Source organism: Aptenodytes forsteri, unplaced genomic scaffold (assembly GCF_000699145.1).
Source record: "Aptenodytes forsteri isolate BGI_AS27 unplaced genomic scaffold, ASM69914v1 Scaffold76, whole genome shotgun sequence".
Lineage (NCBI taxonomy): Eukaryota > Metazoa > Chordata > Aves > Sphenisciformes > Spheniscidae > Aptenodytes > Aptenodytes forsteri.
The window spans coordinates 2,680,071-2,704,276 of NW_008794444.1; the positions used below are offsets into that span (position 1 = coordinate 2,680,071).

Consider the following 24,206-nt stretch of genomic DNA (forward strand, 5'->3'; position numbering starts at 1 on the left):
GCAGCTCGGAGCCCGTCCGTTCTAGGGGGGCAGCGATCCTGCGGCTGTAGGGGAAGCTCAGAGATCGGAGCAGGAGGGTGAGCAGTTGAGAGACCCCCCCCCGCCAGCAAGAGATCTCGGCTCGGGTCTCAAGAGATCCCACTGCTGGAAGGGCCGGACTGGCACGGCCCCGCCAGCTTCATTTTTGGCATCCCGGATTCTCCAGCCGTACAGCCAGGCCACCGACCGCAGGGGACAGCTGGGGGCAAGGGGAGACCCCGCTGCGTGATGCTCTCCTAGCAGCCGTGGCGGAGGGAGGAGGACGTCGGCCTGAATGCTCGGGACGCCCAGGTAGGTGACATCCCTAAGCCATCTTGGAGGCAGCTCGGCAATGTCCGTGGTCACAGTGCCAGCTGCTTTCCAGGGACTTTGGGGGGGGCTGGTCCCCAGGGACAGACTAAATGGGGGCAGCGGTGCAGCAGCGGTGGGTGATGCTGCGGGCTGTCTGCCGTGCACGGGCATCGAAGCGCTCCTCTCCCGGTGTGGGCAGAGGGAAAGGCTGCAGCGTGTCCCTCCTGCAGCCTGGGCTAGCAAGCGAGGCCCAGCGGGGCTACTGGGTGCTGGGAAGTGGGACCTGGAAGTGAAAATGAAAGTGAAACTCTCCAGGAAGGGGAAAGAGCGGAAGGGCAGCGTGGGAGCATCACTGCAAAAAAAACCAGCGAGGCAAAGCACGCTGGGCAACAGGCTGGGATGGACTTTGATGTCGATGTGTTTCCCACCTCTGCTGATGATCCTTGAGAAGGATCCCTGCGCTGCAAGATGCTGCTCCCGCAGCTCACCGCGGCCGCCCCTGTAGGCACCCTCGTCCCCTGACTGCAGGCCCGTATCTTGCGTTTGCACTGAAAATCAGGCGCGTCTGGTGCAGGGGGTCAGAGGCTGGGAGAGAGGCGGCGGCGCAGAGTGGAGCTCCGTTATCATCCGACGTGGTGTGCCAGATGTGCCTCCGGTCTCGTGAGCTGCCCCGGCGCGGATTTGCGCCGCAGGCTGATTATGCCGCAATCTGCAACGTCCTTAAAACGCTGCTGGTTGAAAAGTGCGCCTGCCTGTGCACAAAAGGCCTGGCAGCGCTCCAGCTTGAAAGAGCGTTTGTGGATAAATGCAGGATAAATACCTGTGCAGCGAGGCTCTGGTTTCTGGCTGGAAGCAGTGCACGAGTCTGCTGTGGGTCCCGGCATCGCAGCCTGGCTGGGAGGCTTGTCGGGGCGTCCAGCGCGGGTGGAAACATCTTCCCTCAGCTGTAGGGTCACGGCCACGGCAGCACACGATGTGGGGGGGGCACGGCTGTGGGGCCCTTGCAGTCGCAGGTTGCAACCCCTGCCTCCTCCACAGGCTGCTGGGGAGAAGGGACGGGTGGGAAGGGCCAGCGGGTATTTCGGGACCGATGATTGCAGGCCCATCCCGAAGTGACGGAGAACAATCTCAACGCTGTCCCAGCTCCAAACGCTGGGGAACTGCAGCTTCTTGACCTTGTTCAAGTCAGCCAGGTCAAAGAACTTGCCTTTGGAAAATTTGAAAGGAGCTGGGTTGAGCTCTGTTCCAGCAAAACTGGGTGGTGATAATTAACCTGACTTGTCTGCTGCTTAGGAGAAGGCTGGTGCTGGCCGCTTTTTCAAAGGTGAGCAGGGAAGGGAAGCGTGTGGTGAAAAATACGCAAAATAATGCAATATCTGATAAGGAAGTGAGGTTATTGCTGGGCAGCCATAGGATTCCATAAAACTAACGCATAACCTCCCCCGGGAGAAGACGACAACTTAAATATTGCTTGACACAAGCAATATTTCAGCGGTTGTCAGCAGTATATGTCAACAGTTGTCAGGCACGTGACTTGGAGTTGCGTGGTCTTCTGATGAATTAAAAACCCGCAGGACAAACCTAGGCCCCCCCCCCCCCAGGCAGTGAAGTGGCCACAGGGTGACAGTTTCACGTAGTGGCTTGTCACCGGAGAGTCAGCGTCATCCAGATATGCTTCAGTGGGATCCCAGGGATGCTTCCTTTGGCCCTGGAGAGCCAATTTATCATCTCTTCAGGAGAAAAGACATTTGCAGACAATGCAGCTGTTGGGACGGCTTCCATCTTCGGACAAGCTGGCTGCAAGCAAGTTGGATGCATTTTGGGAAGGGCTTGCTGGTCGGGCAGCGACGTGTGGCTGGAGGGATTCGCGTGGATCCACCGAGCAGAAGGCTGGAACAGAGAGCTTTTCAGGGAGTTTTTCTGGATCCCCTAAAGGAAACCTCTGTGCACGGTCCAAAGTGCAAGACGAGCTGTCAGCATTATGCTCTCCCTTGCATTTTTCAGCAGCAGCAGCAGGAGGCATATTTGGGCCGGGGCATCCAGCCGTGCCGGGGAGAGTGCTTCAGCCTGTTTAGCTTGCTGTAGCTAACGGGTTGAGTCAGCCCCGCGTGGATTTGGGGGCTGTTATGTGTCCCCTCTGCCAGCAAGTCTGGGAGGGCAGCACACTGCTGCCAGAAGGGCATGAAAGGCAGGCGAGCAAGGCTGCCAAAAAACTCTACCAGCTGGGTGCGGGGTGAATGACCTGCTGCAACAAAAGGCCTGATCTGTGTTGATCGTCACGGGAGAGGCTGAAGCGACTCCGTTTAGGAGCATCCTAAATGCTCCTGGTTTAGGAGCATCTACCTAGGGAGTTAAAACTTGCTAACCAGCTCTGCAGGCTGGTAGATACCGATATAATGAGATAAAACAAAGGGGAAGCAGCAGTGTAACGTATTTGGACCAGACATAAAGTGTAGGTTTTTTGTAAGAAGGTGATTGATCAGCGGGAGGAAAATACCCTACTGAGGGATGTGGGAGATTTTACATCACTGGCATGATGTAAAGTTGGTGGTGTGGACACCAAGTCCAGGTTGGTGGTGTTTCTCCTGGGTTCAGGGTGGCCCGTGGATGATGGAGATGGTAGCCGGCTGGCTGTGCAGTCCAGGACAGTGGTTCTCCCTTGCCCTGTGTACCTTAAAAGCCACCCCACATCACCCCCCGTTGAATGAAATACGCTGCAGCTTCCTCAGTAATAAATATTGGCAGCCGGGGGCTCTGCGAGGCAAGGTGTCGGGGAAAGCAGATGGGATCACAGAGGTGATACGGGGATCCCAGCCCGTGGTTACCGCTGCAGGATTCCCAAGCAAAACTGATGCGGCACAAGCAATTTATGCCAACGCAAGAGTTTGTGCCGAGCGTCTCTGGTGTATTTCGTTTCATTTTAGGTCACCTACAGTGGCCTTAACCACCTTGCCTGGCTCTGTCTTGGAGGTATGACAGTGAAAACATGAACCAGGTCTTGCACACCATTTATGCTGTGCTAAGGCTGCCCCATGGCCCGTGGGCTTAAGGGTTTCCCAGGAGTGACACAGAGCTGGTTCACACGTCCCTGGTATTTTCACACACCTCTGGTAATCCTGCAAGTGGCTGCGGTACAGGCTTCTGGCTGTTTCCCGCCCTATGGTGTTAATTTTCCGTTGATGGAGAAGAGGTGACAGAGGAAATGACCTAAAAGCTGAATATTCTCGTCTGGATTGATGGGGCACAGAGGGAAGCTGCTGGGCAGGACGGAGCGATGAGGAGGTGAGAGGACATGAGTAGGGAAGGGATGAGCACACCTTTTTGTGTGGAGGGCGAGAAAAGCACGGGGAGGAGCGGGGTCGAGGGTGGCGGGACAGAGTGAGGGGGCATGGGGAGGATCCGGGACGTGGGGACAGAGTGAGGGGCCGTGGTGGGGCAGACAGGGCTGACTTTGGGAGAGGTGCAAGGAGAAGAGCAGCAGTCACGCAGGGACGTGGAGAGGGCAGAAGGTGGATGCTAGAAAAACTACAAGAGCCGGAGGAGACATGAGGAGAGATCCGGGCTGGGTAGAGGCTGGAGTTGTGTTTTAAACTGCTGGCACCCTCCTCCAGGTACAATGCCGTGAAATCTTCGAGTCATTGGAGGCTGCTCCTCTTGCCTCCTTGACAGTAAGCTCTCCCATTTGACCTGGGCTGGTTCCCACATGCCAGGATTGAGTTTATTTTTCCATCCCGCTGTAGCCAACTTTGTCATTTAATAAACATCACCCCCCCCCCCCCCCACCTTCCCCCCCCTAGAGGGCAGAAGGTGGATGCTAGAAAAACTACAAGAGCCGGAGGAGACATGAGGAGAGATCCGGGCTGGGTAGAGGCTGGAGTTGTGTTTTAAACTGCTGGCACCCTCCTCCAGGTACAATGCCGTGAAATCTTCGAGTCATTGGAGGCTGCTCCTCTTGCCTCCTTGACAGTAAGCTCTCCCATTTGACCTGGGCTGGTTCCCACATGCCAGGATTGAGTTTATTTTTCCATCCCGCTGTAGCCAACTTTGTCATTTAATAAACATCGCCCCCCCCCCCAATCTCTGGCCCCTCTGTAAGCCAGAGGAACAGATGGGAGGGCAAAGGACCAGAAACGCCCGGCACTTCCCGAAGGTGGAAGGGAGAAAAGCGGAGACTTTCCGATTAAAAGAAAAAAATTCACGCCTTTCTCAGCTCTGTCATTGTTCCTTTGTGCCATTCAGGCCTGATCCGAACACCTCACCTACGTGAGAGGGAGCCTGTGAAGGCTGAGCATGCCTGGCTTTCACTAACTGCCCGCTCTTGGAGCAAGGCAGAGGGACTTTGCCTGCTTGTTTTTGAGCGTTCGAGTTTGGGTTCGTCACAGAGCAGCGATAGTAAGCTGACAGCATCTGGCAGGGTGCTGGGGGGAATGGCAGTCCATGGACACAGGGGCGTTTGTTAACGAAAACAGCTGCAGCTCATGATGCAAAGCAAACAGCTTCTGCATGGCTTCAATTCCAGCTTTGTCTCATCGTTGACCGGGGACCAGCCGTGCCCTTGCACACTCAGCGGCAAAGGCCGATACCTGGAGAGCAGGCTGCGAAGGAACGTATTAAACAGGGGAATGAAGTCAGAAGAAGGTGTTTTCTCATCCTGTAGTGGTTGTCCACGTGAAGCTCTCCTGAGCCCCTTAATCTGAGCAGGAAGAGTTAAACAGCTGTGGCAGGGCAGCCTGGGCAGGGCTGCTGGTGAACCCTGGCAGCAGACTCGCACGCTTGGTCTTTGCCCCGTTCTCTGAAGCGTGTCACAAATTTCCTCGGCTCCTCTCCTTACCAGCTCCACGTGGAGACCCGGCGTGGAAGAGAGACTGCCGGGACTGCCCTGCAGCCTGGCGCGGGTCATGGTTTTGCTCCCGAATCACCAATGTCAGAATAACGTGAGGCTGGACCGAGCAAGGCGTGACAGGCCCGAGGGGTTTGCACGAACCCCTCTCCCATTTGGTGTAGCTGAAACCTCGAACGGCAGAGAGATGGGGCAGGCACTGGAGGAGGGCTCTTGAACCTCCCCACGTCATTTGGCACGGTCTGAAGTGGGCAATATGGCCTGTCCCTTTGTGAACACCTCTTGCAGTGGCACATACGAGGCTAGTGGCATCCTCGAAGCTTTTTAACAAGAATTGAGACAGTTTGGGTGGGTTTTTTTGTATGATAAGGCCACTGTTTTCTGCTTGCGTGTGTAATTTCTGTTTGACTCAAAAGAAAAAAAAATAGGGAAGAAAACCAGCCCTAAACTGAAAGCACGGAGGGTCCATGCACTTGCAGATACCGCTCAAGGAAAGGGAATAGCCTTTGCTATCATCTTTACAGCTGTATGAATCACCTGCTATTCTAGTGGCTAATTCATGACGCCCTCAGGATGTTTGTGTCACATCTGGAAATTACGGTCATGCTGCACCTACCTAAACAGAAGACACTCATGTATGTGTTTGTGTATATATGTATTTATTTTTGGTTCTTTTTTCCCAGCTGTGACTCTCCCGTGCCTGTAGCTGATAACAGCCATGTCAGCCCAAAAGGACAGATGGGTTTTTTCCTTCTCTTTCCTGCTCTTCTGTGCTTCCTCCATCCCGACGCGGGGAAGTGCGAGGCTGCTGCAGGAGCTGAGCCCCCAGGAGTATTTCAGTAGCTTGCAAGCCGGCAGAGCGTCCCTGGCTTATTTCAGCCATAATGGTATGTATTTAACAGTGTGCATTTACATCAGCCTGGGTTTTCAGCGAAAGCTTGTGTGAGGGTGTGGGTGAAAGTGGAACAATGAAGAGGCCATTCTTGAGATTTTTAAACCCAAAGGGATTTTGAAGAGCTGGTCGAGCTCAGCTGGCAAATCTGTGTTTGCACAGCTCCAAGTGCTCCTGACAGGCAGAGACCTCGTGGGGTGGGATCTTTCCCGGCTGTGTCCCCAGGCACACTCCTTCAAACCTCTTCATTAATTTTCTGGATTATTTTCTGGACGTACCATGGAAGAGAAACCCAGCCTCCGAAGCAGCTGTCCCCTCAAAGGGGCTGGGCTTCTCTTCCGTGGTACCTCCCAGGGAAAGGGGGATCCCTTGCATACGGGGGAACTAAGGGCTGTCAAGAATTACAGGGAGATCCTTGGCCTCGCCTTTCTTGTTCTGCTCCTTCATGACCCCCAGGTACGGTTTCCCAGGGGCATCGGCGTGGGCTGAGACACCAACGCAGCTCCCACGTCGGCACTGAGAGGCTGGGTGTGTTAGAAGGGAAGGTGGGGAGTCTGTGGGCATTTGTGTTGTTGCCCATAGTTAGGGTTTTTTCGGTAAATACCTTACTCTTTGAGTAAGAGCAAGACCATACAGTGTCAAGCACTGTCTCAGTGTGTGGCAGGAGGATGCTCTTGACTCTGAGGACCTGCAGCTCAGCCCAGCAGCACCCGTCTGACAAAACCAGTCCCAGTCCCTCTGCCTTCCCCAGCCAGCTCCCAGCACCTCCGCCGGCAGCACGCCACGGCTCCCTCTTTGCCCTGCTCAGGTCTGGTCGGATGTCCCAGGGGTGTTTGCATGGGGACCTTAGCGTGCTGTTACCGTGCCAGGGCACAGACAGTGCTTGCCCTGAAGGTACTCTCGTCTGCCTCATCCCTAAGGGGAAGGGATGGAAACCAGGGGTTTTTTTGTTTTTCAGTTTCTCCTGGTGCCCAGCCCTTCTTGGAGCAGATTGAGAACTCGGCCGAGGCCCTCCAGGACTATGGCATTTCGGTGGTGAAGGTAAATGGGGACGAGGAGCGGGACAGGCTATTTCTGCAGATTATTCCTGCAGGGCTTCCTGCGGGGTGGACAGAGCTTCTCTCGACCCACCTTGGGGACCGACAGCAGTGGGACCCCGCAAGAAAGCAGGCGTTGGCAGACCGGGGCATCCCATTTTATCCCTTGCCCTGGCCTTACATCTGCTGCTTGTGGGTCGTGTCACGGCTTCTGCCTGCGGGACGCGGGCAGGTTCCTGTGTCCCAGAGGGGCTCGATGTTGTGCCTGTGTCTCCAAACACAGAGAGCGAAGCAGAGGACTGACAGTGCTGAGGGTCAGGCAGGGGCAGCCCTGAGCTGCTCCTGGCCTCCCAGTTCAGTCTCAGTAGATAAACCTGTACACTTTGATTTGCAGTCGTGGGTTGAGGGAGCATTCAGCTACTCACATTTTCCCCGCAGATTGGTCTTTTTCACGGGCAACCCCACGTACCAGGCTCAGCTGGCTGATCTAATCTGGCCCCCCAGCAGCTGCGTGGGGTGCGTGGAGTTACCTGGTCATTGCTGTGCACCCACGGGCATGGCACCAGGAAGAGTACGATCCCCAGCGTGCTGCACAGGAGGGCATCAGCCCTCGTCTCACTCAGAAGGTGGGACTTGCCCGACTCCCTCCACGGCTCCCCCCTGCCAGCTCAAACTGCGAAGAATGATGGATGGGGCCGGTTCACTTCTTTTCAATTCAGTGCAATAAATGTTTCATATAAAGGGGTTTTTAGCTGAAACTTTGTGCAGATTTAGGTGAGGGGATTACAAATTCAGGCAAGTGTAATTAGATTATAAGATGTGCTTCTATATATGTGCGTATGTATTTAATTTCCTCCAGATACAGGCTGAGTTTAATATTCAAGCATCGATCTGTCACTTTGAATACGCTGGGCAAATCATAAGATCTCTTGATCCCGTCTGACCCAGTTCAAGACAGGCCGAGCTGGGGAACTGAAGTACAAACTCCAATCCCCAGCTCTGGACTCCATTTTATTGCATTTTCTCTCCCAGCAGGTTTGGAAAGGCTGTATTTACACCCTTGAATGGAAGAAAGCTGTAGTGCTGTATGTTTGTAGTCATTTGTGGAGCTGAATGTCTAATTCCATGCCTTCAATGTCTAGGTTAATTGTCCCAAAGAGGACGTCTCAAGATACTGTGGAAAAGAAAATGCATTAAGGAAAGCCTACCTGTTCAGGTAAGGGGGATTTTCTGGGCACCGCACTGTGATTGCTTTCCAGTGCAAATGTTTGGAGGAAACGCTGTCAGTGATCGGAGAGATGTCTGCATGGGAAGAGAGGAGCCATGAGGACAGCAGTGACATACGGAGTTTAGTGAAAAGTGCCCCCAGAAGGTCCAACACACGTACAGTAGGTGCTTTGACCTCAGTGTGAAACTCCCCATCCTGCCCCATGTTCCTCTGAGCAGCAGAGGGCTGTGCTGCTACACGAAACCATGAGAGAAATCCTCCATCAGTGCTCTTCTGTCCTTGTGGCCTCCCACTACCAGGTCCCCCAGAGTCACACTCAGTCCACTAGGTTTTGGATCTCCTCCTAGAACGAAACGCCCTTTGGTGCTCTTCCTGCTGGTGTGGTTAGCTCATCTGCCCTGGATGCGAAGGTTTAGCTCTTGGTCTTTCCACGGGTTGTCATCTGGAAGCTTCTCCATGTATCAGCTCAGTTCTCACTGACTGTTGTACATGGCCCACAGAAACGTTTCCTCTGGTGGGGAGGGTCCACAGGGTGATGCTTGGTATATAAAGACCTCCTGTCAGTCTGCGCTAGGCTTCTCATCGACAGTCCCCAGAAGCTGAATGAAATGGCAGTGACAGAGGTGACTTCACTAAAACAGCATTGCCTGGACACCTGGTCCTATGAAATCCCCAAATTCAATCCTGACATCTTCTTTCCAGCCCTACCTGCCAGCAGATAATCTGGAAGTATTCAGCAGAGTGAAAATTAATTTAGTACGCGTAGCTAACCTTTCATAGTTTCTTTGGTGATACTCTTTCTTCCCTCCCCAGAGGTAACATGCTGATCAGAGAGTTCCCCACCGATGCCTTGTTTGACGTGAACTCCATTGTTGCTAACGTTTTGTTGTAAGTACAGACCAGATTCATCTCTGTGAAGTCATTTACTTTCCATTTTCACTTGTTGATATAAAGTTTTGCATAAATACAAACCCCACGTATTCCAGAGGCTGATCTCAGCCAAGCAGAAGGCTGCTTCTCTCTTTGGTATGGTTTGACGCTGTTAAATCTCTGTCCTTGAGGTGACTCACCAACACACAGCTGGGCAGTTGTATTTGGCTGTGAATCTTCAATCTACCAGCAAGAAGCTGGAATTTTACCTTGTTTTTCCCATCACAGTTATGTGGCGGTACATTTACTCTTGAAAGAAAGCAGTTGCTAATGCGCCTTTTTCTGACTCCTCAGTGCCCTGCTCTTTAATGAAGTTAAGTACGTTGAAACACTGGCAGATCTTCAGAACATTGAGAATGCGTTGAAAGGGAGGTCGAACATGGTCTTTGCCTATGTACCAGCCACTGGGACAGCAGGTATTAACACTCAGCTTTTCATCTTTGCTCTCCTCCCAGAGCCTGTTTTACTGAGGTGCGAGGGAGCTGGGTTTCTGACCCAAAATCCTGCAAATGGAGGATCAAGGAAACCCGAAAGGGCCACCTAGACACAAGTTCTCCACCTCTGTCTGTCTCGCTGTGTTTCCAAAGGGATCAGTTGCACCAGAAAAGTTTTGCTGGGAGCACACAGGCTTTCAGAGACGGACTTGAGAGGGAAAGCAAGCCAGCGGTTGCTGTCTTAATAAATAAATAAACCGATTGGCAGATCTCTGGTTATGCAGCAGAATGGGTTCGCTTACACCACCTGTGTGTTCACCGGGGATCAGCAGCCGGGTTCAGCTCCAGTTACTCAGTTGCCTTCATAGCGTGTCTTCAGACAGCTGTGACTTTTTACTGAGAGTTTCTGAAAGCCTGAGCCTTGATGTTTTACAACTGGGGAAGGTGAAGAGAGAGATCTGGAGGGAGCTGAGATGAGCTGGTCTTGCCTTTCTCTTTCCAGAGCACAGAGCTGTGATGGAGGCAGCTTTTGCCTATGGGACTGTCCACCAGTTTGTTCTGACAACTGAGGCAACGCTGTTGAAAGACACTGGGTATGTCCAAACACACACACACCAGGCAGAGCTGCTCCCTTGCACTTTTTGCTCTACTACTGGTTTCTCAGATTCCCGGGTCAAATCTGGGATGGTATTAGGGTGTTATGCCAGAGGTGGACAGTCAGATCTGTTTTGCTTTTCCAAAACCAGCTGCTGCTTGCGTGGTGCTCTTTCTCTCAAGGAAGAGAAGAGCCCGCTGTCTCCTTTCCGTAGCTGACTGATCAAACCTCAGCCATGGGTTTTCAGGGGGGCTGATATAGCTGACGTTACAGTCTTAAAACACTCAGCCTTGTGCTTTGCTGAGCAAGCCTGGCCAGCTGAGAAGGGCAAGAACTGCTGTAGTGGGTTGGAGCAAAGCCCACCCAGCTCCATATCTTATCTCTGCAGTGGCCGTAGGTGCTTACCAAGGGGTATGAGGGAATGGATGTGTGTTGCCTGCAGCCTCCCATCTTCTGGCAGTCAGAGGTTTCAGGACATTCAGAGGTGGGAGCTGAACCTGTATCATGGTGTTAACAGCCACCAGAATTTTTTAAACACATTTTTACTTTTCATCTCCGCAACTTCTGGCAGCAGCGAGTTCTGCAGTTGAGCTGCATGAGACACTGCTCCCTGGAGCGTTGCGTTTGGGACTTCCCACCCGATGGCTTCACTGGAGCTGGCCAGCTCAGGCCATCCCCTTCCCACGCGGGAGGAGCTGCATTAGAAGGGCAGATCCTTCAACGCGACTTGCTGCTGATGTGACCGACTGCAGTCAGGAAACTGAGAGGGAGGAAGGTGGGAATATCACACAGCATGTTGCGTCTCCAGCAAAGCGTTTATACAACCATTTGCCTGCTTCCACAGCTGACACCAGGGCAAGCACCAAAGCGGTCCTTCCCCAAGGTGCCATCCCGTCCTTGCAGGATCATGATCAGGGAGAGCATTTTGTGGCTGCCACTAGATGGCACGGTCGTCATTTGGACAGGAATTAGCTTCATTCTGCTTAAAGCAGAGAGGACACCGGCAGGCCATCCCCTTAGCTGATGAAATGGTGGTAGCTTCGCCAACATGAATAGCTTTCAGCCAACCAGGGTGGCAGGCTTTGAGGTCTTAACGCTACACCCTGCTCTTCCGTAGAGATATTTTAAGACCCTTTACAAAGAACGTGATCCCTATTTTAGAGGTGGGGAATGGGTACGTAAGAGAAGAAATGTGACCTCCCAAAGCTGACCTACAGGCTAACACCAGTGATGGAATCAGAGCAGGAACCACTAGCCAGGGAACCACCCAGGGGACTCCATCTCATTGCTTCCTTTGGTGCAGCCAAAACCAGTGCTGTTCAAAAGGTGGAATATTCCTTATACAGTCTGTAGGATGTCATCAGCGAGGTAAAAGACATGAGCAAAGCTGTACTTCAGCTGTCCTCCTTCGGCCAGGGTCTCCGCTGCAGTGGCATGGCTGGTCCCACTGAGAAAAGCTTAATTTGTGTCCTTCTTGAGCCAAATATTCTGGGATTGAGGTCATTTACACCCGGCGAGCCAGGGTTTTTGTTAGATGTTCAGCACAATTCTGAAAAGTGCCTGGACACAGTTGTACCTATCAGTAGTAGGGCTCTTGAAGAGGTCCCACAAGCCTGCCAAACCCTGAACTTGAGGATCATCTGCCCTGTAAAACATGTCAGCAAACGTGGTCATTCTGTCAGGGCGTTTTAAAACCCGGCGGTGGATGCCTAGCTCAGCATGGTTTTTGTTTTCTCTCTCACAGCGATGATGAGTCTGATGTGTCGTCTGCTCGGCTGTTGTTCTGTCACTGCCAGCAGGCCACGGACCTGGCGGAGCCCTGCAGGAGGACAGCCATGGGGCAGACTCTGACGATGCTCAACATCCACAGGCACCTCAAACTCATGGGGGCTCCTCTGGTGGTATGACTGGGGAAGAGGAGCCACTTGGGCTGTGCAGTGTGAGGGCAGCTGCGGTGGATGGGAGGGTGAGAGAGGTGTGAGCGGAGGGCAAGGCTGAGCACGAGAATCTGCCCCTTCCCCATGAAGTTAATGACAAAGCTCCCAGGTTGGGTCCAAGCAAGGAACAGGCATGGGGCTGGATGGGAGCGATGCTCCATTGCACTGCTCAGCTTGCTTAGACCTTTCCAGGGAGCCCTGGCACCAACGTATGCTCTTCTAGTTGTCCGTAAGCACCATGAGTGGGAACGGGGTGGAGGTGCCCCTTGGACCATGCTGGGACATCTAGAATAGAACAGAACAGAACAGAATAGTTCTGTTGGAAGGGACCTACAACGATCACCTAGCCCAACTGCCTGACCACTTTAGGGCTGGCCAAAAGTTAAAGCGAATTATTAAGGGCCTTGTCCAAATGCCTCTTAAACACTGACAGGCTTGGGGCATCGACCACCTCTCCAGGAAGCCTGTTCCAGTGTTTGACCACCCTCTCGGTAAAGAAATGCTTCATCATGTCCTGTCTAAATGTCCCTTGGTGCAGCTTTGAACCATTCCCACACGTCCTATCCCTGGATACCAGGGAGAAGAGAGCAGCCCCTCCCTCTCCACATCCCCTCCTCAGGAAGCTGTAGAGAGCAACGAGGTCGCCCCTCAGCCTCCTTTTCTCCAAACTAGACAAACCCAAAGTCCTTAGCCGCTCCTCTAGGCTCCCCACAGGAGGCTCAGCACCCTGGGGAGTTTGATATCGGTCATTCATGCCTTGGTGAGCACAAGGGGCAGGAGGCTCCCTCCTATCTCCTCTTCCCACCGGGCGGTGAAGTTCAGCAGGCCTCCAGTTCCCACTGGTGACATCTCTGCCCAGCCGAAAGGACAGGTAGATGAGCGCTGGGAAGTGCCTCCTTCAGCCAGCCTCCTGGGTTAGGCGCGTGGAGGGAAGGCACTTCGTTAAGCAGCTCCGTGCTGTCATGAAGCAGCATGTCCAAAGCAGGAAGGGAGAGGACGCCAGCTCCTGCATGTTGCGGCCGGGGTTTTCAAACTGCTGTGGAGAATGGATGCCAGGTAAATATAAATTAATGGAGATTTGGCATCTAAGTCACAAAGAACATGCATGATAAAGCCCAGGTTTTTAACAGGGAGGGTCATGACAGGTCGGAACAGTTTAACCGGGGTTGTGTGGGTTCTGCTTCAATGGATGTTTTAGAATTGCGTTTGGAGGCTTTTTCTTGAGGATATCCTTATTTCTGTGGCTGGGGATCACATGGTGGCTTGGGCTGTGCAGGAGAAGGGCTGAGGTACCTTCGACAGTGTGGGGATGTGCTGCAGTATAACTGCATCTCTTCTCCAGACAGAGGTTGCTGAGGACCCAGAGAAGGTTTCCACCGTTCACTTACAGCTTGGGCTACCACTTGTGTTCATCCTCAGCCAGAAAGAGACCTACGAGGCTGACAGGAGGACAGCAGAGTTTGTGGCCTGGCAGCTCTTGGGGAAAGCAGGAGTCGCCCTTTTGTCCAGGTATTTGCTCTCAGGTGTTTTGGGGTTCTCCTTGCTTTTTGTGGTGTTTCTGAGCTCGGTTACCCCATCGCCAGGACGATAGTCAGTGGGCTTATTCAGATTTGTATGAGAGGCAGTAAAACTAGGTTATATCCTGCGAGAGGATGTCACATTTAAGGACTTGTCCAGAATCAAATTGGGTTCGTTTCAGACTGGCTGAAAGTGTAGAAATGTTTGAGTCTCTTGCTGACTTAGAAGTGGAAAAACAGTCAGACTAAGAGATTTTGGAAAGGAAACTTAGCACAGATGGAAGGCTTGTATTTTGCCCTCGAATTAAGGGCAGAAGGAGATCCAGTAAAGGAGGTGGACTGCGGGTGCTGGGTGCTGGGACGTGGCAGGGGTCTCCACTCAGTAAGTGGTGCCTCCTCAGTCAACGAGGGCTCTGTGAGTTGGACCAGCATGCTTGTTCCCCAGGAGGACAAGAGACACGCTTGTGGCTGGCCACAGGGCAGCTGTGCTGTGGAGATCTGTTGGCTTCCTCTGCAGCTGACCACTGGTTGCTTATCTCTGCTCCATGGGCTCAGGAGTAGCCTGCACACACCAGACTGGCTTGTATTTGCAAATGCTTCCATGGTTGTCTTGCCAAAGGAGGTGTGCAGCCCCTGTAGGCGTGGTTCCACGGCCTTTGGGGACGTCTGCTGGCAGGCGTGAAAATGGGAGGAGATGGAGGAAGGATTGGTGAGGGCTGTCTTCTTCCAGCTTTCTGCCACCGTGGCACCTCCCTGTACGGAGGCACTTCTTGGCTGTATTTACTCATGAGCTGAAGTCCACCAGCTCCATCAGCTGCACTGAGATGTGGCTACCAGTGTGTGGGCAAAGACCCGAATCACAGAAAGGTAATCCAAGCCCCTTGCGAAATAGGCACGTTATGCAGCACGCGTGGTGTCAGTCCCACCAGAAGGTCACTTGGAGCCTATTTCTCCACCACTGATTCTGGGTTCCTGCAAGTTCTCTGGGGCACTGGATCACGACTCCGTGAGGACATGGTGCTGCTGAGAGAGGTGGGCTTGCCAGCCAGGCGGGCCGAATGGAGGGGGTGACCTTGCACATCACACCACCTAATGTTCACTTTGTGTTTTGGAAGGGACCTCGTAGATTTGAACATTCTGCTCCGGTCAAACGTCGCTCTCAAGACACCAGATGAGGTTAGATGCTGGATTTCTTTATCGTACAACTCTTATTTCCCTATGTGGGCATGGTGCTCTTGAGAGGTGTCGGGGTGTTGCTCGCCTCCGTTGTTATTTGACAGTCTTCCCAGAAGCTCGAGGGGAAGTGTCTTTCCCTAGATGCACGCATGTGTTTGGTACTGCCTGAGTTTGGTACTGCAGAGCAACTGTGCCTGCTTACAGGAGACAAAAGAAAGTGTTTATTTTGGGTTCAAAACGTAGGCTGACATCTCCATTACACCTTCAGGCAACGCAAGGTTGTGAACTACCTAAGGTAGTAGTCCAAGTGCAAATTCCCCAGAGATTTGGACTTCTAAAGGCCCTTGGCCCTTCAGGAAAGGCATTCAAAAGATGGGAGAGGAAATGAGTGTGAAACTAAGAGCAAACACCCAAAGGTCTGTGCTGAACTGATGTAACCGAACGCCTCTGGCAGTGATCTGGGAAAAGGGCAGGGTGTAAGTTAAAGGAGGTTGATCCAGATGAGCTAAACTCTGGAGGGGCCTGACCCAGCTTGTGAGGCGAGATGGAATTCAGCGCCGACAAATGCCAGGGAGCACACGTTGCCCCAGATTACCTGAACTGTCACACTTGTGATTGCAAAGATACAGGATCAGACCTGAAACTGAGCGTCCCCTGAGGGCTTCCCCTGCCCTGGTGAGAGATGTGCATGCTGTGTTTCTCCTCTTAGAGCCAATGGGAGGTGCCAGCAGTTTGTCATTTCTCTCGGTTCATTATAAAATTCATTTTCTCTGAAGTGCCTTTTGCTCAGACAGTGCCAGAACTGGTTTTAAGCCGACAAGGTCTCACTTCTGAACATTTCGTTCTTTCCTTTCCGGGGGTATGCTTGGGCCCATGTACGCTTGGGAGCACTCTTCTTTGTTGAGCTCCATGAGATAAAGGATGTTTTGTGCCATTTTCCCAGGCTGTGATGGGCTGCTCTGACCCAGCCTCACCCCTCTAGAGCGGGGACAGCCAAGTGGACCCTGTACCTCCCTGCTCTCCTTCACTGTTTGGCCACGGGGCTTCTTCTCGCAGTGGTGGATCTATGTTAAGGTGCCGGGAGGTGGAGCGGGTGTTCGCTTTCACCACAGGATCCCACATAGCCACAATTTCTTCCTGGCAAGGAAAAGTCAGTCTGGAGTGAGAAAAACTCGAGCGCAGGTGAAATTGGGTCAAAGAAACGCACCCCAGAAGCTCCCCTGTTTGGCAGCTTTAGGAATCTGTTGACATACCCCAAAAATAAGGAGTTGGGTGATGGTGCCCCCTCAGCCTTGAGTTTGGTTTGCAGACGGAATAGGCAGAGGGTGATGTTTTGCTTCCACTGATTTACTCTGTTTTCTTTAGGGAGTGCCAATCAAATACCTGGTCTTGGAAGACACTGATGAAGTTATAACCCTGGTGGAAGATAAGAACAAGATCGAACAAATCCAGGAGGATGAGGAGGAGGAGGAGGAAGATGAGGAGGAAAAAGAGAATAACAATCAAGGTGTGCAACTAAACACCGAAAAGCTGATTGTCATCAGGTAGAACAAGCAATCGGCATCTGCTAGGGACAGCAAGCGTATGTTAAGGCATTAGAGAACACTTTGATGAGGAGGGAGGAGGAAGATGAGGAGGAAAAAGAGAATAACAATCAAGGTGTGCAACTAAACACCGAAAAGCTGATTGTCATCAGGTAGAACAAGCAATCAGCATCTGCTAGGGACAGCAAGCTTATGTTAAGGCATTAGAGAACACTTTTGCAAATCCAAGGCAAACCATCACAGTCACATCACGGTTGTACAAAGTGGCTCTTTTATTCTCTGCAGATCACTGGAGTTTTGTGGCAGACAGGCGTAATTTTTTAGGGGAAACACCAGGGAAGAAAATCAGCAGCTGTTAGAGGAACAGTTGCAGAGGGAGAGGGGTGCTTCTGCTTGAAGGCATCCAGCTTCAGAGGCATGAGAGTTTAAAGTGCACCCAACGCCGTCTCCTCTTCAAGCTTCAGATGAAGCGCCTCAGAATTATCAGTCCCTTTGGAAAGGTTTGAGACATGTTTTTCTAAGAGCTGTTCCAGACTTGCCTTTCCCCAGGGAGAAAACACTGGCCCTTCCAATGCTTCCTTGAAAACGCATTTGTTTTCCATACAAAATTGGTCTTGTTTTCCAAAAAAAGTGGTGCAGGATCCTAGGGGAGCCAACATGCTTAAAGAATAGCGTTCAAATCAGAGGGCACAACTGGTGTGAGACGGCATAAGTGCATTTCAGTGAGTTTGTACGTGTGTCTCTGCCTGTGCCTCCACTCCCCCATACGAGGCGGTTACTTAGCCCCCTGCTGACAGTCACCACGTCTCTGCTGAGAGGTGCTGGCTTCCAAAAACGTGCTGATGGGGTGGCACAGGGGGCTGCAGTTCCCCCTGCCCTGCGTGCGTACCTGTGTTCATGCACGGCTGTGGGTCCCTTGCAGACATTCAGGATGATCAGGTGGTGGAAGCAGTTTCCAGGGACAAGAAGCGAGAGCTGCCCCTGGAGCAGATCCTTGTCCTGACAGAGGACACCTTCCACTCTGCCCTCTTGGAGACTGCCCGGACGGTGGTGCTGTTTTATGCCAGCTGTGAGTATGAAATGTGGCTTGGCTGTCCCTTCTCGAAGCTTGCGCTGCTCACCGTGCTTTCCGTAATATGGTGATCCTTTAGACAAATTTAAACGATAAATAAGTGCTGCATCCTGCCCCATGGGCCTCCACCCACCATTAGCAATCAGATTAAATCAGTTCTTCTCATTGACTGATACTGTGTGAAGACAGTATCTCTCAGCATAGAAGGTATCGATGTTCATAGGCTTTTAACCTTCATTTTACAGGGACCAAATGTAGGACAAGAGGGGAAATTGTGGTAGCATGGGCTCATGGGATAGCCTAGACAACCTGGTTGCTGTCTGCTGCATGAAGTCCAATTTTCCTTATTTCTTTCAAGTCTTTCAGAGCTTGAAGCACTTAGGATGCAGAGAATCGTAACGTGACATTGTCAGAGAGCGAGGTGGGGCTGGTCTGTCACCTGTATGTCCCTCAGGTCTGTGTCTGTCCTGTGTTTCAGGGGAGGCAGTATCCCTGGCAGTGCTGCGGTCTTACACCGAGGTGGCCGATCACCTGAAAGGTAAGGTGCCAGAGGTCTGAGTGCTTTACAGCTGGCATGCACCTGCCCTGGCAGTAGGAACCAGAAGACTGGGAGGATATTGATGGTACCTCACTCCCTCACCCAGAATATACTCATTTTTTCCCCTCAAACTCTTTAAGGAAGGCATACCCACATCAGGTTGCTTCGGAAGAGTCCTTTGTTTCTTATTTAGGGATCTTTGCGGTCCATTTGTGCCTCTATAAAGTCATGGGACTGGGAATGCAGCCTTCTGCAGTCGCCTTATGTTGTTGGTGTAAATTGGTACACACCAGCTGCCCAAACTGCCTTGCAGCTGAGATGGCGATGTTGGTGGGCACAGTGACAGCGTGACGGGGGATGGCGATGGCGATGATGATGATGGTGATGGTGGGCACAGTGACAGCGTGATGGGTGATGGCGATGGCGATGATGATGATGGCGATGGTGGGCACAGGGACAGCGTGACGGGGGATGGCGATGGCGATGATGATGATGGTGATGGTGGGCACAGTGACAGCGTGACGGGGGATGGCGATGGCGATGATGATGATGGTGATGGTGGGCACAGTGACAGCGTGATGGGTGATGGCGATGGCGATGATGATGATGGTGATGGTGGGCACAGTGACAGCGTGATGGGTGATGGCGATGGCGATGATGATGATGGCGATGTTGGTGGGCACAGTGACAGCGTGATGGGTGATGGCGATGGCGATGATGATGATGGCGATGTTGGTGGGCACAGTGACAGCGTGACGGGTGATGGCGATGGTGATGATGATGATGGCGATGGTGGGCACAGTGACAGCGTGATGGGTGATGGCGATGGCGATGATGATGATGGTGATGGTGGGCACAGTGACAGCGTGACGGGGGATGGCGATGGCGATGATGATGATGGTGATGGTGGGCACAGTGACAGCGTGATGGGTGATGGCGATGGCGATGATGATGATGGCGATGTTGGTGGGCACAGGGACAGCGTGACGGGGGATGGCGATGGCGATGATGATGATGGTGATGGTGGGCACAGTGACAGCGTGATGGGTGATGGCGATGGCGATGATGATGATGGTGATGGTGGGCACAGTGACAGCGTGACGGGGGATGGCGATGGCGATGATGATGATGGTGATGGTGGGCACAGTGACAGCGTGACGGGGGATGGCGATGGCGATGATGATGATGGTGATGGTGGGCACAGTGACAGCGTGATGGGTGATGGCGATGGCGATGATGATGATGGCGATGTTGGTGGGCACAGTGACTGCGTGATGAATGCCCAAGAGCATGGGGAGGGCCAGGGCAGAGCACCAGCGGCAGTGGGTGACACAAGGTCGGCTTTGGAGCGAGGAGGGGCAAACAGCAGGCACTGTAGCCTGCATCACAGAAACAGGGTCCTGTTTGTGCCCCTCAGTGCTACGTCCTGCACAGGCCAAGGAGAAGCACTACATGCTGCAGAGCGCATCAATGTGCTGGGTGACACATCAGATCTCCTGTCCTTGGAAGTACTTGATCTGGAAAGGAGCAGTAATGGGCCCCAGCTTTGGTGGAAAGCGTGACAGACAGGTGTGGGCAGGCCCAGATCCACCGGGGCAGGATGGTGTCAGAGGAAGAATTTACAATCGTCGTGCCTCCCGGGCCTGGAGACTGGCTTAACTACATGGGAAGTCTCACAGGCGGCCACAGGACTCCATAAATAACACGTGACGGTGAAGAATCAGCAACACTTAAAGACAGCACACATCGGGTAGTCTGGTAGTAAAGGCAGGAGGGAGTGATCCTTCAAGAGGGTCTGAGCAGTTCCTGAGCAGTGTAAGCCCCAATTCAGCTTCATTCCGGTCTTCAGCCCCATCCCTCTCTACGGTTAGTGGGGAGAGGTGGGTTCTTCTGCACATCCATCATTCTTACATGGGCTGAATCTCTTCCAGAGATGCCTCTTTCTCCCCACTGGCTGCAGGGGACATTCAGGTGGCTTCATCCCCAACTCCTTGCAGCACAGTGGGGAAGTCGCATGGATCTGGGCGAGAGCTGTTCTGGCAGCCCTGGAGGTGGCTGGTGCCTTCTCTTGGTTTTTCTTCTTCATCAAGGCTCATTTCTCCTAGTGATGGCACTCCCCTGGGACTGGGCACCGTGTCCTGCAGAGTGCAAGCAGGATTCAGGCTGAGCTCTCGGCAGTGGGGACATGTATAGAATCTGCAGAGGACCCAGGCAGCTTTCTGGGAAGCGGATGCAGTGGGAGTTGCTCACAAGAAACCCTCCTGGGAACGTTGCAGACAGCGCTGTGGTTTGGATGAAAGCGGTTCTGCATTCATAGTTTGCATGAAGGGAAAGGCACCAGCAGCTTTGATCTGGACTGAAATCCCCGGAATAAACACGAAAGCTCAGGGAGGGTGGTTGTTGTTAGAGATGTTATGGTTGTTGATGGTTTGGGGTTTCTTTTAGACTCCCCAGCAGTCAGACCAGCTAGAGGAGCAACCTGGGAGAGTCAGTGGATGAAACCCTGCCTCTTCCTCAGCCAGTGGTCAAACCTTAGCTGATTCTGCGTGGCCAGGCTTTCACCATGTGTTTTTTGAATAATTTGATAACAATCTTGGTACATGGAAGCAGTCACAGGCAGATTCTCAACAGAGATTATGAACTGATTGGGGTCAGGGCCCTTCCTCTGTGATCAATGAGGTCCCACCAAAGACTCCCAGGCCAGATGTGACCTGTGGAATGACTCCAGTCTGCTTTCCCTGCTGTGGCCTCGGAGAGGATGGAGAACAGCTGCGTTAGTGGATCTGGAGATCCTTTGTCTCTGCTGCTGAGGGAGCCTCAGTCACAGGCGGGCTACCAGGGGAGCTGGAAGACCTAAAAGGATGGGGGTCCCTGGGCTCTCAGTTATGGCCAGGATGAGGGAAGATACAGCAGTGCAAGGGATAGAAGTCTGGATCAGGAAGAAGATCTTGAGCTATGCAGGACTGAGAATAAAACATGGGGTATGGCTTCGGGGCAATCTCTCAGCTCCCCCAGAAGCGCTGGTATTCCTGTCTGCTCTCTGGGGTGGAGCTTTCTTCCTAAGGGCTGAGAAGCCAAGACCAGCTGTCTGAGGCATGAATCACCCGCTCTAGAGGCACATTTTGAGTTGCAGAACCAGGTCCCACTTTTGATGCCAATTCTTTGTGCAAAATGGCACTGAGAGTAGGCCATACGAGATCAAGCGCAAGGGAGTGGAGGAGGCTGGAGACTGGAATGACCCTGTGAATCATCCAGGAACAGATGTGCAGCAGGTCATCACAAAATTAAGTTTATAGCCCCCCAAGTGTTTTCTCTTTGTTGAGAGATGCAATCTAGCAAGAGATAAAGAGAAGCATCTCTGCCTTGCTGAACTGACCACATTTTCTGCTCTTGCAGCAAGAGCGTGCCATTCTCATTGCCTCCGGGGCTAACTGCTGCCGCTCTTGTTTTCTTTTGCAAGATGGGAATTTATGGAAGCAGCAACCCTGGGACAGGAGAAGAGGATGTGAAGGTGAGACAGTGCTGAGCATTTCTTAGGTGTGTCATTGGCCTTTCTTTCGAAGAAGAGAGGAAACCAACATCTAAGAAGAGCAATATACTGTGATGAAAAACAGGTCTGCTTCCCTCTTCTGTGCTTGTGGAGTCTTCTTGACCAATGACTTCAAAGAGAGGGGTCTGAAGTTGCAGTTCAAAGGCATGAAAATCACCTGATTTAGTAACGTATATTCATTGAACCTAAACCTGAAGTAAGGATTTAGGAGTCCATTGTGTGATGCTGTGCCGGTAGTCGTTTCCCATTCCGTGTTGGATTCCTCCTCTTGAAGTGCAGCATTTCATACCTAACTTACTTCTCTTTCATGTTGTAGCCTTTGGACCAGCTCTTCAAGTGAGCCGTTTCTAATGCCAGTCCTGCCCTCCAAAGAATTAGAATTTTAAGGGATTCTTGATTTTTCTTGTTTCCTATAGCATTGATGATTTGTCTTGTCCTGGTTTTATAAGACTCCTAGGACAGAGGTTCTCACTGTTGCTCATTTTATTAGCACCTAAAATCACAGAACAGTAGGATCTTGTGTTCCTCTTTCACCTTTCTTCCCATTCAGCAGCTCAACAGTGACCACAGGGCTGAACAGTCTGTTGCGGAGTTACTCAACTCCTGAAACGGCTGCTCGTTCAGTAATTAATAACATGGTGCAGATTGGGATGGGAGAGTGGTCATCCTGTACAAGGTGTTCCTTAGGCCAGATGGGGCTCCTTTGGAGCACTTTTGGTACGTAATCCCCCAAGGTAGTATCCAAATACTAAACCTCATATTTGAGGGACCTTAGAGCAGCCTTGCAACTCAATTTTAACAAGACATCAAAGCCCTGTTTCCATGTCATTATTTTTCAGAGTTGGGCAAGAGACAAGATTATGTGGTAACAGATGATGAGAACCAGCTATGCTGGATCAGAGGTGTGAAATAAATCCAGGGGCAGGCTTTTAATTTGAGGTGTCATTTCAGAGCCTGGAGAATGACACAAACCATTTCTGCTCTCATGGAGTGTTTTGACAACTCCTGACTGTCTGAGTGGAATTGCAGACCCTTAGTTCCGTGCCGCCGCTTGCTTTCTCTGTACATGAGTTTGACACAAGGCAGAACAGCAGCAAACTCCTCATGTGAGCTGCAAAGCAGGACGTAAAATGAGGGTTGCAGAAAATGATCCAGTGGGATGCCAAGGACATAGGGGTAGGGGATAGGAACACATGCTGAGGTCACCTCTGCCTTCACCCTTGCCTGTGGAGGTGCCTTGCCCATCCCTGGCAGGCGCGTTTCTAACCTGTGATTAAAACCCTTCCACAGCTTCTCTGCCAAAAAGGTTCAGCTGTGCTTGGTTCTCAGTAGCTTGTTTTAACATTTGGTCAAACCTCCCTACCTGGGAATGGGTTGTTGCTTGCCCTTGCCCAGCTGGCAACAGAGAGTGATCTCACTGTCGCCTCCAGAGCAGACTTTACATATTGTTAGATTTTATTGTTTCTTTCTTCCAGGCAATTTCCAATGAAAAGAAACACAGTTCTTTGGGTTTTTCCTCAGGAGGCATGTCTTCCAAACTTCTCCAAATTCTTTCTCGTCTGCTTAAGCCTTTCCAAAAACATGTTTCCGAGCCTGACTTGCTGGGCTCTGCAGAGGTCTCACCGGGGCAGAAGAGCATCATTTTCCTCCCATGTCTTGCAGACGCTGTTGAGAGTTCATCCCAGAATGAGCTTTGCCCTTTTCTGCGGCACTGATGGTACCTGTGCATCCTGCTTCTCATTACAGAATGCTGCTGTTGTTACACTTTGCCCTTCAAATTGATTTCTGCCCCTCTGGGCTTGGGTTCGTTTGCAGATTGGATGTGCGTGTTTTGTTTCATCAGCCAGGCCTTTAATGAAAATAGTGATCAGAATCAAACCCAGGACAGACAGAGAAGAAAGCTTGGCTGTTTTGATCTGCCGTACGCTTGAGAAATCCTCATCACCTGCCCTGACCCTGGTTTCTGAAGGACACTTTGCGATGGTCTGCCTCCATGTGTGTACTTGTCTCTAGGTTTCATCCCATCTTTCCCATGGAACTCTTGAATCCCGTTCAAACAAATTTAGGGAAGGCGTGAAGATTTCTGAGATACGGCATTCCTGCAGTGGGCATGGACGACGTATGGCCTGAGGACTCTACGCAGCCCTGCTGTCCTTGGTCAAGCCTGCAAGTAGGTAGGAGGCAGGTTAGGTGAGGCTGGCAAGCAAGGGGTGGTGGCTAGTGAAGCCGGTGATGGTTCACCTGTGTCCTGGTTTCAGCAGGGATAGAGTTAATTTCCTTCCTAGTAGCTGGTACAGTGCTTTGTTTTGGATTTAGGGTGAGAACAATGTTGATAACACACCGATGTTTTAGTTGTTGCTTGGTAATGCTTACACTAGTCAAGGACTTTTCAGCTTCCCATGCTCTACTGACTGAGAAGGCTGGAGGTGCACAAGAAGCTGGGAGGGGGCACAGCCAGGACAGCTGACCCCAACTGGCCAAAGGGACATTCCATACCATGTGACGTCATGCTCAGTATATAAAGCTGGGGGAAGAAAAATGACGGGGGGGACGTTTGGAGTGTTGGCGTTTGTCTTCCCAAGTAAC

At 52.0% G+C, this 24,206-nt stretch overlaps 1 protein-coding gene across 1 annotated transcript in view; it reads left to right on the top strand.

Annotated features, from left to right (window-relative positions):
- The first annotated feature begins 5,865 nt into the window (after window positions 1-5,865).
- Window positions 5,866-24,206, top strand: part of TXNDC16 (thioredoxin domain containing 16) — a 37,613-nt gene continuing 19,272 nt past the window's right edge. The window contains exons 1-12 of the mRNA XM_009289850.2: window positions 5,866-6,057; window positions 7,021-7,103; window positions 8,242-8,315; window positions 9,141-9,215; window positions 9,552-9,673; window positions 10,194-10,284; window positions 12,031-12,187; window positions 13,566-13,732; window positions 14,856-14,916; window positions 16,282-16,423; window positions 17,383-17,529; window positions 18,011-18,070. Of these exons, the coding sequence (XP_009288125.1) occupies window positions 5,889-6,057; window positions 7,021-7,103; window positions 8,242-8,315; window positions 9,141-9,215; window positions 9,552-9,673; window positions 10,194-10,284; window positions 12,031-12,187; window positions 13,566-13,732; window positions 14,856-14,916; window positions 16,282-16,423; window positions 17,383-17,529; window positions 18,011-18,070 (1,348 nt within the window). The 5' untranslated portion in view covers window positions 5,866-5,888. The remainder of the gene's footprint in view (window positions 6,058-7,020; window positions 7,104-8,241; window positions 8,316-9,140; window positions 9,216-9,551; window positions 9,674-10,193; window positions 10,285-12,030; window positions 12,188-13,565; window positions 13,733-14,855; window positions 14,917-16,281; window positions 16,424-17,382; window positions 17,530-18,010; window positions 18,071-24,206) is intronic.